General features: G+C 34.9%; 2 protein-coding genes across 3 annotated transcripts in view; one reads left to right on the top strand and one right to left on the bottom strand.

Annotated features, from left to right (window-relative positions):
- Nucleotides 1-12,815, top strand: part of LOC129804741 (E3 ubiquitin-protein ligase listerin) — a 30,174-nt gene extending 17,359 nt beyond the window's left edge. The window contains exons 3-4 of the mRNA XM_055852303.1: nt 4,169-4,798; nt 11,700-12,815. Coding sequence (XP_055708278.1) covers nt 4,169-4,798; nt 11,700-12,328 — 1,259 coding nt within the window. The 3' untranslated portion in view covers nt 12,329-12,815. The remainder of the gene's footprint in view (nt 1-4,168; nt 4,799-11,699) is intronic.
- LOC129804763 (protein Lilipod) overlaps nt 12,347-16,046 on the bottom strand; it is a 35,917-nt gene continuing 32,217 nt past the window's right edge. The window contains exons 6-7 of one of the 2 annotated variants that reach the window (XM_055852357.1): nt 13,162-13,318; nt 12,347-12,597 (exon numbers count right to left, since the gene is read on the bottom strand). In XM_055852357.1, the coding sequence (XP_055708332.1) occupies nt 12,573-12,597; nt 13,162-13,318 (182 nt within the window). In that variant the 3' untranslated portion in view covers nt 12,347-12,572. Of the gene's footprint in view, nt 12,598-12,784; nt 13,319-16,046 lie in introns of those variants that run through there. The other variant, XM_055852356.1, reaches the window with a different exon arrangement.

The following is a 16,046-nucleotide window of genomic DNA, read 5'->3' as shown; positions in this document are numbered from 1 at the left end:
TTAAAAACTTCGATACAATGATAATAATACTTTAATTCACTCTGAAGAAACTTCATGTTTAGTAAAAATAATTTTGAATACATCAACCGCCAGTGTTTGGCAGCTGTCACCCGGATAACGAAGAGCTGAGTGTAGAAGATAGGGGAAATTTTCTTTAAAAAGGCATTCTTTAAAGAAATTTCTCCTAGTGTGTAGAGGCTATAAGGCTGTCGAGATCCGGACGGACAGATGGATAATTAGCATGAAAACTTGAAACTTCAGATTTTCAAAATTTTACCACAAGTAAAATTGGTGATAAAATATGATTTTTCAAAAGTTGCTTTCTTAGGTCATTTTTGAGAAATTTCAGTTTGATTTTGTTTTTCCGCCCCCAAGGAATTTTTGAAAAAATATCAAATCATTTTCAAGTTGAAGCACAACTACTTACCTTTCCAACGGATGCCCATTTATTAAGTTCTGTATACTAGAACCGGAAGAATAATTGATAATGAGACAAAACAGCAAAAACAAAAAAAAATTAATTAAAGAAAATTGTGACGTATAGGAGAAAAACATAGAACAGATTCTTGATCAGGGACTCGACTCTACCAAACGTACCATGTGAGATTCGCGTGCCAAAAAAAGTTGTCAATTTGTTGCATAGTGTAATTATCGCTTTGAAAGCAGTCGGAAAAAAGTACAAATATTTCCACATCTCTGAAGTTACGATTGAGTTGACATCCTAATTTCTTGGTTCGATTTTACATTTTTTAGTTATGTACATTTTTCAGGATAGGGTAAATGTCCTAATTCAAAACCATTTCCAGATGCTTTAAATTTAACAGAAGATTCAACACATTAAGTTAAATTTTTTTCTGTAGAGAATTACATAAATTTGCACCTTGACTTTTCTAGAATGTTACTGTTTAGTGAAAATTCTTTAGATATAATTTGAAAACTTCTTAAATGCAAGAAAAATACGCGAGAATAAAATGCTGGCATTGGAAACAAATTAATCCAAATGGAGACAACGGAAATTTTCTAATTGGAGACAAACAGTGAAAGTGAAACCGCGACGAAAGGCTTCCTAAACCTTGTTGAGTTGCGCTTGAGTGCAGGATTTGTTCTTATCCTTCTTCACCTTCTTCACCTTTTAAATAGATGTATTTTCTTCGATTTTCACTACGGACTTAATAACACTATGCAACAAATTGACAACTTTTTTCTGTCTCAGAGGTCTCACATGGTACGTTTGATAGAGTCGAGTCTCCTGATTAAGAATATGGTTTTGGTTTTGCTCAATCACGTCACAATTTTTTTTTTATACTTTTATATTTTTTCTGCTTTGCCTTACATTATCCTTTATATCACAGGTTCTAGCGAACAGAATTTAAAAAGTGTAGGTCTGTTGGAAAGGTCATTAATTGTGCTTCAATTTTGAACAATACAAAAAACTTTGTAAAACCACTCCTTCAGTGTGTAAAATTGGAGTTTTTCTAAGAATTACAGAAAAAATGGTCTTAAAGTGAGGTTTTAAAAATTTGTATAAAATAAACTAAACAAAATATTAAAAATCCATTGACACTAGGCGATAGGCAACACTCAGGACTACAATTTTGTTCATCTGAGACATCGCGCTCCGATCACTCTAAATGCCTCATTTGTTGGTTTTTGTCATTTTCCGAAAATATGAAATATCTATTTTAGAGCAAATTCCCTAAAGATAACTGAGAAAATATCTTTTAAAACTTACGTGAAACATACCTAAAAGTTGAGATTCTTCTTTAAATTGATCGGGGGACCATCAACATAATTTTCATTTACATCCCAAATCAACCCTCAATACGAAGCTCTCAGTTTACCTTTTAAGAATAGAAATTTTGTTTCTGTTTATTTCTATCCATCCATCTAATACTATTTCTAGTAGAGGTTAATTTTAAGTGAAAGTACGATCTAAAGTCATTGAAATATGTTCGCGAAATGTCCGCTGATACTTTTTCTACTTATAATAAAAGAGCATCCCAAAAGGAGTTTAGGGGATTTTTCTTGCGGCTGAATGTTGATTGGGGATAGAAATGAAAATTATGTTGATGGTCCCCCGATCAATTTAAAGAAGAATATCAACATTTAGGTATGTTTCACGTAAGTTCTAAAAGATATTTTCTCAGTTATCTTTAGGGAATTTGCTCTAAAATAGGTATTTCATATTTTTGGAAAATGACAAAAACCAACAAATGAGGCATTTAGAGTGATTATAGCGCGATGTCTTCTATGAACAAAATTGTAGTCCTAAATGGTGCCTATCGTCTGGTGTCAATGGATTTTTATTATTTTGTTTAGTTTATTTTATACAATTTTTTACAACCTCACTCAAAGACCATTTTTTCTGTAATTCTTAGTGAAACTCCAATTTTACACACTGAAGGAGTGGTTTTACAAAGTTTTTTGTATTGTTCAAAATTGAAGCACAATTAATGACCTTTCCAATGGACCCACACCTTTTAAATTCTGTTCGCTAGAACCTGTGATATAAAGGATAATGTAAGGCAAAGCAGAAAAAATATAAAAGTATTAATAAAAATAATTGTGACGTGATTGTGCAAAACCAAAACCATATTCTTAATCAGGAGACTCGACTCTATCAAAAGTACCGAGTGAGACTTCTGAGACAAAAACCGTGTTGCATAGTGTAATATTTCACAAATTATGCCGAAAAATCAAACTAAACACTTTGATATTTTCTTAGCAACTTCCATAAGAAACAGAGAAAATGACAACTACCGTGTCAAGGTTATGAATATCACGCATGCAATACATTTTTTAAATTCTTCTTACAAGTCACCCTTTGATTGTTTTATAACGATTTTTGCATTTTTAACTTCTGAAATAATCATAAAATAAAGTTTAATAATCTTTTTATCGAAAATTTAAATATTTAATTGATTTATTATCAAGTTTTTAAGGAGGTGTCTCACATTCCACACTGCTTTGTCCAACTTTCCAAACTGTCTCTCTTTAGGCAAATGACCCTATTTCATTTGAAAACTTCGCGTACCGTTAGCAATAAAGATTAGTACTTAATTAAACTAAAATTATCCAGAAATATGACATAAATGTTAAACAAAACGAATAAACAACAGTCACCTTATTGTGTTTTTCATTGGAAAACATGGTCGATCGATGAAAAATTTCATAGTGAAAAGGTAAACTATTAATTTTTCTGACAAATTAACAAATTAAACTTCTTTCTTTTGGAGTCTGACGGGGAACTTTATGCTCTCAATTCTTCCGGTGTTCATCAGAAGGGTATTCCTCTTTTCAAATTAAAAGAATCTGTTTTTTCTCCAAAGCTTTCAACCCTTGGTATGGGTCTTCTTCAGTGGGTCAGTTTAGAAACTTTTAAATATTTGAAAAACGTCTAACGTCTGACTAAATTTATGCATCGCCACATTCACTCTAACTTTTTCCCGGGGATTCTCTCTGTTTTATTAATTTTAAACTATTTTATTTGATTTTGCTTTTTTAAAATTTTTCTGGTACTCGCTGTGTTAATCTTTCACTGTCGCTTTGTCTACTTTCACGTACGCTTTGTAGACAAAGCGACAGTGAAAGATTAACACAGCGAGTACCAGAAAAATTTTAAAAAAGCAAAATCAAATAAAATAGTTTAAAATTAATAAAACAGAGAGAATCCCCGGAAAAAAGTTAGAGTGAATGTGGCGATGCATAAATTTAGTCAGACGTTAGACGTTTTTCAAATATTTAAAAGTTTCTAAACTGACCCACTGAAGAAGACCCATACCAAGGGTTGAAAGCTTTGGAGAAAAAACAGATTCTTTTAATTTGAAAAGAGGAATACCCTTCTGACGAACACCGGAAGAATTGAGAGCATAACAAATTAAAATTTGTGAAAATAAATGGATTTTCGCTTTAATTGGAGCAAAATTAACTAAATAATGAAACTGTGGTATAGAAAATATATAAATATAGCAATTTAGTACTGTATTTATCATGAAAACAATGACGTTTCCATTTGGAGTAGCGAAAAATTTCCATTTAGAGCAGGTTTTGAATTAGCTTAATTTACCCTGGTTTCAAATTTTTAAAATACACTTATTGTATCCTAATTGTATTACCCAGAACTTTCCAAGTTCTCCCCATTAGTCAATTTATTTTGATGTCCTTTCAGGTGACAGCAAGTGGAAGAGTTACCTGCTGGACAGTCTGAGTCCGTGCGTTGAGGAACTAAATATGAATTATGTGATTGTGGGAAAGAAAGTCGATGGGAAGATCTCTCAGAATGATCTCACAGATTTTTGCCTTACCTGCCTGGCTCATGAGAATCATTCTGTGCGCATTGCAGCTTCAAGTCTCCTGCACAAATTAACGCCCAGCCTCATTTCTGGCGATGTGGAAGTGCTCAATAGGCGAAATGAGCAGGAACAGCAAAAGAGTGACAATTCCTGGCATGTTCTGGGGGTTTTCTTCCGGCGGCACATTGATCAGCACAATGAGGGAATTGCTGAGTATGTGAGGGAGTTTACGTTCAAGGTCAATGAATTGAGTGATTTGCCGGAATTTCCTCGGAACAAGGCCATCTCGTACCTTCTTCTGTGGGACTTTGCTGTGAACTTCTGCCGTCGAGCACCATCAGAATTGAGATCGTTGTATGCCCAGTGGATAGTTGATTGCAAATTTGAACATGTGATCCTGCCAACACTCTTCCGGCTGATGCCGCTGGATGTCCTGAAGAATTGGGATACCAAAGTACCACTCGGAGAAACAATGTTCAGTGTGATGGAGAAGAAGCAAATTGCAAGTAAGTGCATTTAGAAAAATTTATTTTATATCATTCTCCTGGAAGAATTTGACTAGCCCTTTGGCTATTTCATGGGACAAATTCCTCCTTTCCGGATCTCGACGCATTTGTCTCCATTTCCTTTCTATTTCTTCCGCCACTGTGCTTATCAGAACAACTTCATCAGCAACATCATGGATGATCTTTTCAGCTACTCTCTTGGATTCTCGTCTTTTTGACAGGAATACCCTACGTTTCTCCCTTGCTAATTTTATCTCCAGAAATTTCTGATACTCTCTATGCTCATACAAAATCTTATTAGCTTTGTCAATCGTCATGACATTATTCTCCTCAAGCAGTTCCTTGAAGTTCTTCTTCTTGTCACCTGAGAGATGATCCTGATGTATTTCCCAGGTGAGAAGGACTTTTCTGGTAATTGGCTTGGCCAGATTGCTAATTCTCATTGAACAGGGAGGAATTGTCCGAGTAACAGCAATAATTGGACTACTTGGAGGAACTGGAGGTGGATCGGGTCTTTTCTTGGGCGCTGCTAACATATTAATTCTTCCGGGTATCGATAGGCTCTGCCTGGCAGCAAAAAGTCCTACCCCAGTGAAGTGATTGCAGGCTGGAGGAGGAGGTGGTTCTGGAGTAACTATTTTCTGCTCAATGAGCTTTATCACCTCACAGGGTTCGATATTCATGGGGGAATAGATGGGTTGGACGTCGGTGACTTTCCGCTCTTGCCGAATTTGTGTTCCTCTGTCCACTTCATTTTGCATCTTTTCTACACTTGAAGATTTTGAAAGAGGCATATTTTGTCCGGAATTGCCGAAAAGTGTTTCACTGGTTGCTTTGATTTTTATTATTATTATTATTATCTTTATTGTCAACGGGACGTCATCCAGTGGATGGTTTCCCGTAGTAAACTTCATACATATGTATTACAATATATTTTTGAGATTAGTTGAATTTACAAATTTAAGTAATTTTTGTACTTCATTTTCAATATCTGCTAGTGCTATTTTAGGATTTGGATTTATTTTGTGTAAATTTCTTTCTGTTTCGTACTTTATACATTCAAAAATTAGATGATGAATAGAAATTACTGGATTATTTGGACATGTGTCGCAGACCGGCGGAGCAATATTTCTTTCCATTAAAAAACCATGAGTGATTTTAGAATGGCCAATTCTTATCCTGGTTAATATTGTTTCTTCACGTCTAACATGTCTGTCTGAAGTCGCCCACTGGGCAACTGTTTGTTTGATTTTCGACAATTTGTTAGCTGACCCAGTTTGCGGATAAACAGCTGAAGCCAGCCATTCTTGATTCCATTTTTCCATGATTTTCTGTTTAGCTAAAGCTTTTAGATCATCTGGTGGAACCAGGAAGGTCTCATCAATTTCTTCATTTGAGGCTTGTTTCGCTGCTTGATCAGCTAATTCATTTCCGTGAATGCCATAATGGCCTGGTATCCAAATTGCGAATATTTTTGAATCTATTTCTCGGGCAAGAAGATTTATATCTATGACTATTGATGACTTTGTAGGATTTAATGAAGATAAAGATTGAACTACACTTAGTGAATCAGAAAATATTGCAATATTATTGTTAATATTTGACTCAGATGATTTTATAGTACTTAAAGTCGTTTTAATAGCATATGCTTCAGCTGAATAAACCGAACATTCTTGAGGAATACGATGGGTCTGCGATATGTCTTCTTCATAAATAATTCCAAATCCTGTATACATTTCAGTCTTAGATCCATCGGTAAATATTATATCACAATCTTTATACTTTTTAAATAGTTTATCTAGTTCATAATTATATCTGGACTTGTCACTTTGGTCAAAATTTGAAAGGCTTGTTTCCGTTTGAATAGAGTTTGGCCATTGAGGATTCCATTGTACTCTCTTAGATTTAGATATTTTTTCAATTGGAATTTCTAGTTCATGACATAGTGATTTAAATTCAGCAATTACCCCTCTCTGAGCTACAGTGTGATCTAAATCTGCAAATAGAGAATGGTTGATATGGTCAGTTAATCCAAGAATTTTGATTCCATATTGTAAAGTAAGTAACTTTCTTCTATAATACAGTGAGCAAACTCCGGATTCACATAGAATACTATTTATGGGACTAGATCTAAATGCTCCTATTGACATTCTTATACCGGAGTTGTGTATAGGATCTAGTTTTTGTAAAATGTTCTTGGATGCGGAGCTTATAACTATGGAACCATAATCCAGCTGAGATAAAACTAGCGACTTATATAAAGTTATTAAAGTTCTTCTATTTCCTCCCCATTTATGATTTGAAACGCACTTTATAATATTTAAATTCTTACTGCATTTGGATTTAATGTACATTACATGGGATTTCCAGTTTAGTTTATTATCAAAGTTATACTCCTAAAAATTTATGCGATTCTTTATAATCAATAGATTTGTCGTAAATAGTTAAACAAGGATTTTCACTATACTTTCTTTTTCTATGAAAATGTACTGCTTCTGTTTTGCTGGGAGAAAATACTGCTCCGACATCATTTGACCATTCTTCTAATTTGTTTAAGGCTAACTGAAGATCATTTTGAATGTCATCTATATTTGATGAACTTTTATAAATTGTTATATCATCTGCAAAAATAACTGTTTTGATATTTGATGGAAGATAGGGGATTATGGAATTTATATAAATAAGAAACAAATTAACTGAAATTACAGCTCCCTGAGGGACTCCATTTTTTAAAGGAAATATATCAGATGTTTGATCTCCTACTGCTACACTAAAAACTCTGTCACTTAAGAAATTTTTAATATAAAAGGCTAAGTGACCTTTTATTCCTATTTTTTTAACTTGATTCAAAATTTCATGTTTCCATGCCATGTCGTACGCCTTTTGTAAATCCATAAATACGGCTATTAGGTGCTCTTTCATTGCAAAAGTATCATGAATATCACATGAGAGTCGTACGACGTGGTCAATGGTTGACATTTTTTTCCTAAACCCTGCCTGATATGGATAAATGATATTATTTTCTTCTAGATAGAAACTAAGCCTTCTGTTTACCATTTTCTCCATAAGCTTACTAACACATGATGTTAGTGAGATAGGACGGTAGCTCAGAGGATCACTTGCGTTTTTACCTGGCTTTAAAATAGGAATTATTATGGCCAATCTCCATTCATCAGGAAAAGTATTACTCAAATAAATATCATTTATTATGTCTAATAATTTCTCTTTGTCTGTGAAACTCAGATTTTTAAGCATATCGTAGCAAATTTCATCTTCTCCAGGAGAAGTGTTTCCACATTGACTAAGAGAATATTCCAGCTCATGAAATTCAAATTTTTGATTATAAGGATCAGAGTTATCGCATGAAAATTCAATTTTTTGACTTTCTTTCTGATTTTTTTGTTTAAGAAATGAATCTGTAAAGTTCATATCTGAGGAATTATTATAAAATTGTTTAGCAAGTACTTGGGCAATTTCCTTTGGATTATCAATAGTATTTCCATCAATTATTAAATATCTTATTGTATTTGATTTACGTCTATTCAATATTCTTCCTATCATATCCCATACTTCAGTAGGAGTAGTGAAAATATTAATTTGAGATACATAGTTCTGAAAACATTCATGTGGGGCCTTTCTCAATTTATTTTGTACTTCTGCTTTCAAAGTTTTATATTCCTTTATAATACTATCACAACTGATACCTTTTCTCTTATTCTTTTGCACTTTGTTACAGAGTTTATTGCGTTTCTTAACTAGATTTTTGAGTTCTTTATCAAACCAAGGCAAAGTAGGTTTATTAATTTTATTTCCAGTGCGAGGAATTGCGATTTTTGCACTTTCTATTATTTGATTTTGAAATTCAATTATTTTATTTACTGGAGATATTTCAGTTATTTCATTATTTTGCATATTTATCTGAAAATGATTCCAATTTGCTTTTTTTAAATTAAATTTATCTCTCTTAGAAGTATTTATTTTTGCACCCAAGAGTTTGTTACATATTACGAAATGATCAGAACCATTTTCTCCTAAGCATGAAAATTCAACTTTTCCTCCTAGTTGAGGTGAAGCTAAGGCTAAATCAATTGAGCTAAAACTATTATAAGCTAATGAATAGTGAGTGTCACAGCCATCATTAAGGCAAATTAAGTCATGATGATCTATAATACTTTCAATAATTTCTCCCCTTTTATCCAACTTGCTTCCTCCCCAGATAGGATTTTTGGCGTTAAAATCTCCCATTAGCAAAAAGGGGGTGGGAATTTGATTAATTAGATCATTTAAATTATCTTTTAAGTTTTTTATATCATTTTTGTTCATGGGGCCTGGTGGTAAATATATTGAAATTAAATTCACTTTATATGGATATTCTATTTCTATTCCAACTACTTGTAATTCAGTATTGAAATCTAGGACTCGATATGAGAAACCCTCTTTAATCATAATTAATACTCCTCCACTGGCTATTTCATTTTCATAATAATTTTCATATTCAATATTATATCCTTTAAATTTTGGATCTCGTTTTCTATTTAAAAGAGTTTCTTGTATACAGACTACAACTGGGTTGGTTCTATTTATAATTATTCTTAGATCACTTAAATGGCGATAAAAGCCATTTATATTCCATTGTAAAATAGAAAAATCTTGATTAAGTTCGGTCTGACTTACTGTTGAGTTGTCGGATATTCCCTCATGAGGGAGTCAGATAGGGCCGCCACCGGCAGCCCCTTGGGAGGATCCTCCCGGAGGAGGATGAGTGTAGCCATGTTCGGCTACTGGTTGGAAGTTCCTCTGGAAGAATTGTTCCTGGTGTGTTTGACTGGAAGTAAACCCACCAGATTCACTGTTGTTGTTATCTTGAAGCCTCTGGCGCATTTCTTGTAGCTTCTGTTGAAGATCTTCTTGCTGCTCTGCAGAAGTAAAGTGTTGAGAAGAAGATTCATCTTCCACACCCTGCATTGATGTGCTTTCAATTTGACTTGCAGCTTGTTGTTCATTTCGGATTCTCTTAGCTGCCTTGAGGGTCATTTTTGGCTGAGACCCAGATGATGTGTTCTTCCTCTTCATGGTTGAGAAAATTTGGTGTTTCTTCTGCTTATTCCTTGCTTCAGGTAGAGATGGGAAGTCGTCATCCTCAATCGTTAAAGCAGCAAAAGGGTTTGCATTTAGAACACTGGCGTAGGTGGTGTTGACATTGCTTCGTGGACTTGTTGGGAATTTTCGGCTTGCTTCATCCCAGGAGAGCATCTCGGTAGCCATCGCATGGTTGATGTTTCGTTGACGAATTTTGGCCGAGCAGTTGGGTGAAGTTGTTGGGTGACTATCTCCTCCGCATCCAGCGCACTTGATATAGTCACATGAACCATCATGGGCAAAACGTCCACATCCTTTGCAGATTTTGTCACGAATGCATTTTTTCGCGGTGTGATTGAATTTGAAACAATTTCCACACTGTGTGTATCGTTTCACGAAGAGGTTGGCTTGGCAGGTAATGGTTTCAAAGAAGACTCTCTGGGGAGTTCCACATCCTTCGATGAAGATTTTGATTCGATTTGCAGGAATCCATTCTGGAGTTCCAGCGTCTGTCATTATTTTACGTTTCAATCGGAAGACTTTCAGGACTCTGCGGTCTCCGGGAACCTCAATGTTGTCCAATATCCATTCCTCAGTCTTATCAGTGTCAACGTTCCAGACAATCGCAGCTGTAGCGACGTAGTATAGCGGAATGTAGGCAATGAATCCGGAAGCGATGAGTTGCTCATTTGATGTCAAATCATTTGCGATTTTCGCACTTCCACAATAGGCGATGCATCTCTTTCCAAATTGCTCCAAGACTATCTCATTTCGAGTGTACTTGTCTCGCCAACATTTGTTAATGGCAAAGGCACTAGCATGCCCATTTTCCTTGGCAATAACCACTTTAAAACCCAAATATTTGTTGGTTTCATCATAACGGTAACTCTCTGGTGGCAATGTTAAATGTTAATTTTTGCAATGTTAATTTTTGAAATTGTGAAATTGGCTTGCAGCATATGCTGCGGTCCGGAAAGAGTTAAGTGTGAAAAATTGACTTTTCCCATAATAACGCTTTGAAACCACTCAGATGCCAATTTGACTACTTCTTCTCGACCAAGACACTTAAAATAGGGTTTTAAATAGAAAGTCTCACAAAATACAACAATTCTTTGATATAGTTGAAGTTCATCAAATGAACACTTGGGGCGCTCTGGTCGAAAAAACGAGTTCAGAAACAAACAACCTCGATTATCTCGACTTCTGAGTAATTACAGTAGACTTTCACTCAATCGGCTCTTTTTCAATCGGGCGAAAAATTTTGTTGACAATTTTCACGTTTAATTATGAAGCTAATTCGCTCAAATTCGCTGTAGTTCTTCCTATTTTATTGTGATTCTTTAAAATTGAGCGCTTTTTGTGGAATTTACAAAGGCTTTGACGCTTAATTCTATCGCTAAACCGGATGACATTTTGCCCCATATTCCCGATTGAGAGAGAGTCTACTGTAATGAGATCTATTTTATGGAAAAATTATAGAGAACATTCTGGTCTACATTTCACCCATATATCACTTTTCTGTCAGTCCTTCCAAATCTTTGATATTTTGGTTTTAATACAAAATTTGTATAATTTCACGAATTGGATTCAAGACAACTGAATGGTGTTCCCCAAATTCAGCTCTAAATCGAATCGAGGTCACGTTAAAAATCTCACCTACATAAATCGGTTTGGATTATCTCTCCCTTTAATGTATTTGAATAGCACATCACATTTTTTTGGTTTTTGGTATTATTTTGTAACAAAAATTTCGACGTGGCCACAAGTAATGCTGCCACCCTAGTATTAGTTAATTTTAATCAGGAATTTTTATCTCTCTCAGATCCTCAGGTATCTGTGAGTCGTCTAGCGTGTCACGTTTATGCCCAGACTCTGCGCTACTTACCTGTTCTGGCTAGAAAATGGTGGCAGGATCTTGCTCCGCGACAGAAACTCCTCGTGGACAAAGTGACTACGGCTTATGTCTCCCCGACTCTGGTCCAGGAAGAGCTGCGAGCTCTCTCTGAAGCCAGACGACAGGAAAATATGCTGATCAGTGTACACACGAGCACCCGCGAAGTCATAGCCACTTACTCAATAGACGATGCTCGACTGGAACTGACAGTGACGCTGCCACAGAACTACCCATTGGGCCCGGTTAAAGTGGATGGAAATAAGCAAATTGGGGGTAGATTGCAATCCAGGGTCGTGGTGATGCAACTGACAATTTTCCTTACGCACCAAAATGGCACAATAAATGACGGACTTTCGCTGTGGAAACGCAATCTGGACAAGAAATTTGAAGGAGTGGAGGAATGCTATGTCTGCTACAGTGTCATCCATCAGGATACTTGTCAGTTGCCCAAACTCACCTGCAAGACGTGTCGGAAGAAATTCCATGGACCCTGTCTGTACAAATGGTTCAGCACTAGCAACAAATCGACTTGTCCAATTTGCAGGAATATCTTCTAAATGAGATCCGACAAAAAATCGTGTGGCAAAATAATTTCTGTGTATTTTATACGTAAATTGAAAAATCTACTAAAAAAAATCTTTGGTGTTTGTGGCTCGAGAATATTCTTCTGGCCAGAAGTGTTTGAAGAGAATGAACAAAAAAAAATAGAAGAAAGGATTCTGTGCCTCAGGAAAATGCACTTATTGCTTCTAAAAAATGGCGTTGCAGCTGATTAGAAAATCTCCTTGAAGCCGATGCCTTTTACAGCCCGCAAAGGGACTTCAATCTAAAGAGAGAGAAAGAGAGAGAAGATGAAGAGATAAACCCCCTGGGATTAGAAAACTAAAACCATCAAACACAGAAAAGCCAACAAGAAGCCGAAGTAGCCAAAAAGTGCAAAAAGATAAAGCTGTGTGCTATCAAAAATGAAATAAAGTGTAAGTAAAAATTAAAAAAAAAGTAAAAGCAAAATCTTCTCACAATAAATTAATCCATTTAAGTATATTTCACGGTGTTTTTTTTGCCATGTAAATCATTGAAATCTACATTTTCTTCCTCAAACATTGCTCCAATTCTTAAGCAGTTTATTTCACTTGAAATTATCGTGAAAGGGTTTGCAAAAATAAAAAAAAAATCTTCACACTCACATTCACGGGAAAGTCTTGCAAAAATTAGAATGAAAAAAAAAATCACGAAGTTAAATAAATAAATCTTTTATCGTTTTACACTACGACATAGAAATGCATCTTCGGTGCCATACACGTGAGTCACAAATTACACGATTAGTGTTTTCTCTCTTCAATTAATGACAGACACATAATTGATAACGAGAAGATAATTTTCCACTAACCGTGCACACAGCTCACGTCGAACGGTGGCGGTGAATTTATTGACGATGCACAGCGTCGTGGCTGTGCCAAAGACCAAATTGTACAGGAAGACAATTTGGAAATTGCCCAGCCACTCGATCTCACCAAAGTCTCCCAGAAGATCAAAGTTTGATATGCCTGCAACAAAAGAGAACGGAGAATTTTATTATTTAGATAAAGTTTTATCAAATCAATTCAAAATTTCAATTAACTCTTTCGTCTCTTTTGGGACTGTAGTACCCAAAGAAGCATATGAATATTCTATTATAAACAATGTTTTTTAACTCTTTCCGGACCGCAGCATATGCTGCAAGCCAATTTCACCATTTTTTAATCAAAAATATCTAAACTCAGGGAATAATTGAGGTTCTTGAAAAAGTATCTTACATTTGGACATCCTTATAGTTTGTAATCATCCACATGAATCGGAATTTCATAAATTCTGAATAATTAAAAAACATTGTTTTTCATAGAATATTCATATGCTTCTTTGGGTACTCAGAGTCCCAAAGAGTTAAAAAAAATGGTGAAATTGGCTTGCAGCATAATGCTGCGATCCGGAAAGAGTTAACTGCTCAAACTCCAAGAGAGAGAGAGAAGTTTTCACAATCCAATTTTTTTTTCAAATTCTCACCATCCTGGCTGCTAAACGGTAAAAGATATTGACTTCCGGTCTTCGCTGACCCCTCTACAAGTCAGCATTCTTTAGCGAACTAACTTACCCAAATCACCCCCCACCCCTTTAATCCCCTCCAAAAACATGTTTTTTTGACTTTGCAAAAAAAATTGGCCCTAGCGATTTAAATGATTTTTCTATATGTTTTGTAGTTAATCCAGCTGAACATTTCGCTCCTTGAAAATTACAAGGGGCCAACTCAATCTGAGCCATTTTTCAGGAGACAGCATGAAAGATTCAACTTTGTATGAATAATTATCTCAATTAAGTAATATTAATAAAAACAATTTAATTCTTTTCTATTTGTATGAGCATTATTATAAACATCGCAACATACATATTTTTACCTTTCCAAATATGTTTTTTTTTATGACTTAGCTCTTTGTCATTCTAAATGACGCGCAAATTTTCATGAAATTAGAATGACACGGGATCAACTTGCTTGAGTTAGTCCCTTGTTTCACAAAAATTGAACGATAAATCTATTTTGTGCCCCTTGACTTCAAACAAAACCGCGCAAGCAATCATAAAGAGTAAAATTTTGAAAAACTTTTCTAATAACGAAATTTATTGACTCATATCATCTGAAATTTTATTAAATTCTCCGTCTGAGTGCATTAAAATCTCAAAATCGCCAAAAAGTGAGTTGGCCCCTTGTAATTTCCAAGAAGCGATTTCATCCTTAAACACCTTTCACCGGAGAAATCGGCATCTTGAATTTTATTTAAGGTCAAAGGCCTAATTTTCACCCGATTTGTTCAATTAATTAATTAAAAGGTTAATGATTGTTTGAAACCATCTTCTTGAACAATTTTCATCTTCAAGCTGGTATTGTGGTGATTTATAGACAAATGTAATTCAACTATAATTTTATATGCACCAGAAAAATTTGCGAAAAGGAATATAAGACAGAGCTTCTTTTCGGGAGTTCGAGCAGCCCGCAAAGGCTCGGACGCTTTGCCACCCCTTTTATTAAAAATATCTTAGCTCAGAAATTTATCGAGGTTTTACAAAAAAATATCCTAGATTTGGGCGTTATTATAGTTTGTAATGGGATTTTTTATCGGAAGTGTCCCGAACAAATTGATAAGATTGACTACAATGACTATGTCTGATGTGAGGAGGAAAATTAAAGCGAACGAATCATAGTCACGAGAGTTCCGTGTGAACAATGGGCTCAGACAGGGGAATGGACTCTCGTGCGTTCTCTTCAACCTGGCATTGGAGAAAGCGATCCGTGACTCTATGGTGAGCAAGAGGGCAGGGTCATTCTTAATAAATCCACGCAGCTATTAGTCTATGCTGATGATATTGACTTGACATCATAGGATGGAATCCCAGAGCTGTAGGGGAAAATGCTCTCCCTTCAAATGTTCATGCATTCGAATAATGTGAATTTTCTTTTAGTTTTCCTATTAGTCATATTTTTGTCCTATTAGTGAATTTTCTTTTATGGCCCCTACACATTAGAGAAAATTATGTCCATATTGAAGAGTTTTCCTACACAAGCGTATGGAATTTGCTTCAATATGGACATAAATTGCTCGAGTGTGTAGACGCCATTAGTCTTGGGAATCAATAATTTCTTCTCCTGAGGATATTCGACCTTTGTATAATCCCGATAAAAAATATTCTGTAAAGAAAAATTTCTTGAGAAATATCCTCTACAATTCTCACAAGGTCCTCAGAAAAGGTGAGACAAGAGTTCACCTAGATAAACAAGGAAAAACAGTTACCATGCTGTTGTCGTAAAATCAATTATTAATCCCTAAATAATTTCAAAACTAATAGTGTCAAAAGAACCTACTCGTTTGAGGAATTTGATAATGATGTTTCCAATATTCAGAATAGAAAAGGAAAGAAAGCTATAGGATGGCAAATAAGAAGAAAACACTGAAGAAGAAGAAATAATTGATTAACAATGAATGACTTTACTGAACAAATAAGATTGATAATTAATTTCTAAGTATGAAAAATAAGAGATTAAACATTTTTATTTCGATTAGAAATATTTTTATTCTATAGTATTTTAAATTAATTAATGTGCTCCAATATTGCAAATTATGCGAGGAAAAATGCGTCCCAAACATCGCCTTTTGTGTCCCATGCTGCCCCAAATCGGAGAGGTTTGGGCCAAAACGTCAAGTTAAATGTATAATCTTCTCCAAGAAAATTCAGCTGTTTTCCAAG

This window comes from Phlebotomus papatasi, chromosome 2, assembly GCF_024763615.1.
Source record: "Phlebotomus papatasi isolate M1 chromosome 2, Ppap_2.1, whole genome shotgun sequence".
Taxonomy (NCBI): Eukaryota; Metazoa; Arthropoda; class Insecta; order Diptera; family Psychodidae; genus Phlebotomus; species Phlebotomus papatasi.
Note: the sequence above shows the minus strand (reverse complement) of the source record. Positions and strands in the feature narration are given on the sequence as shown.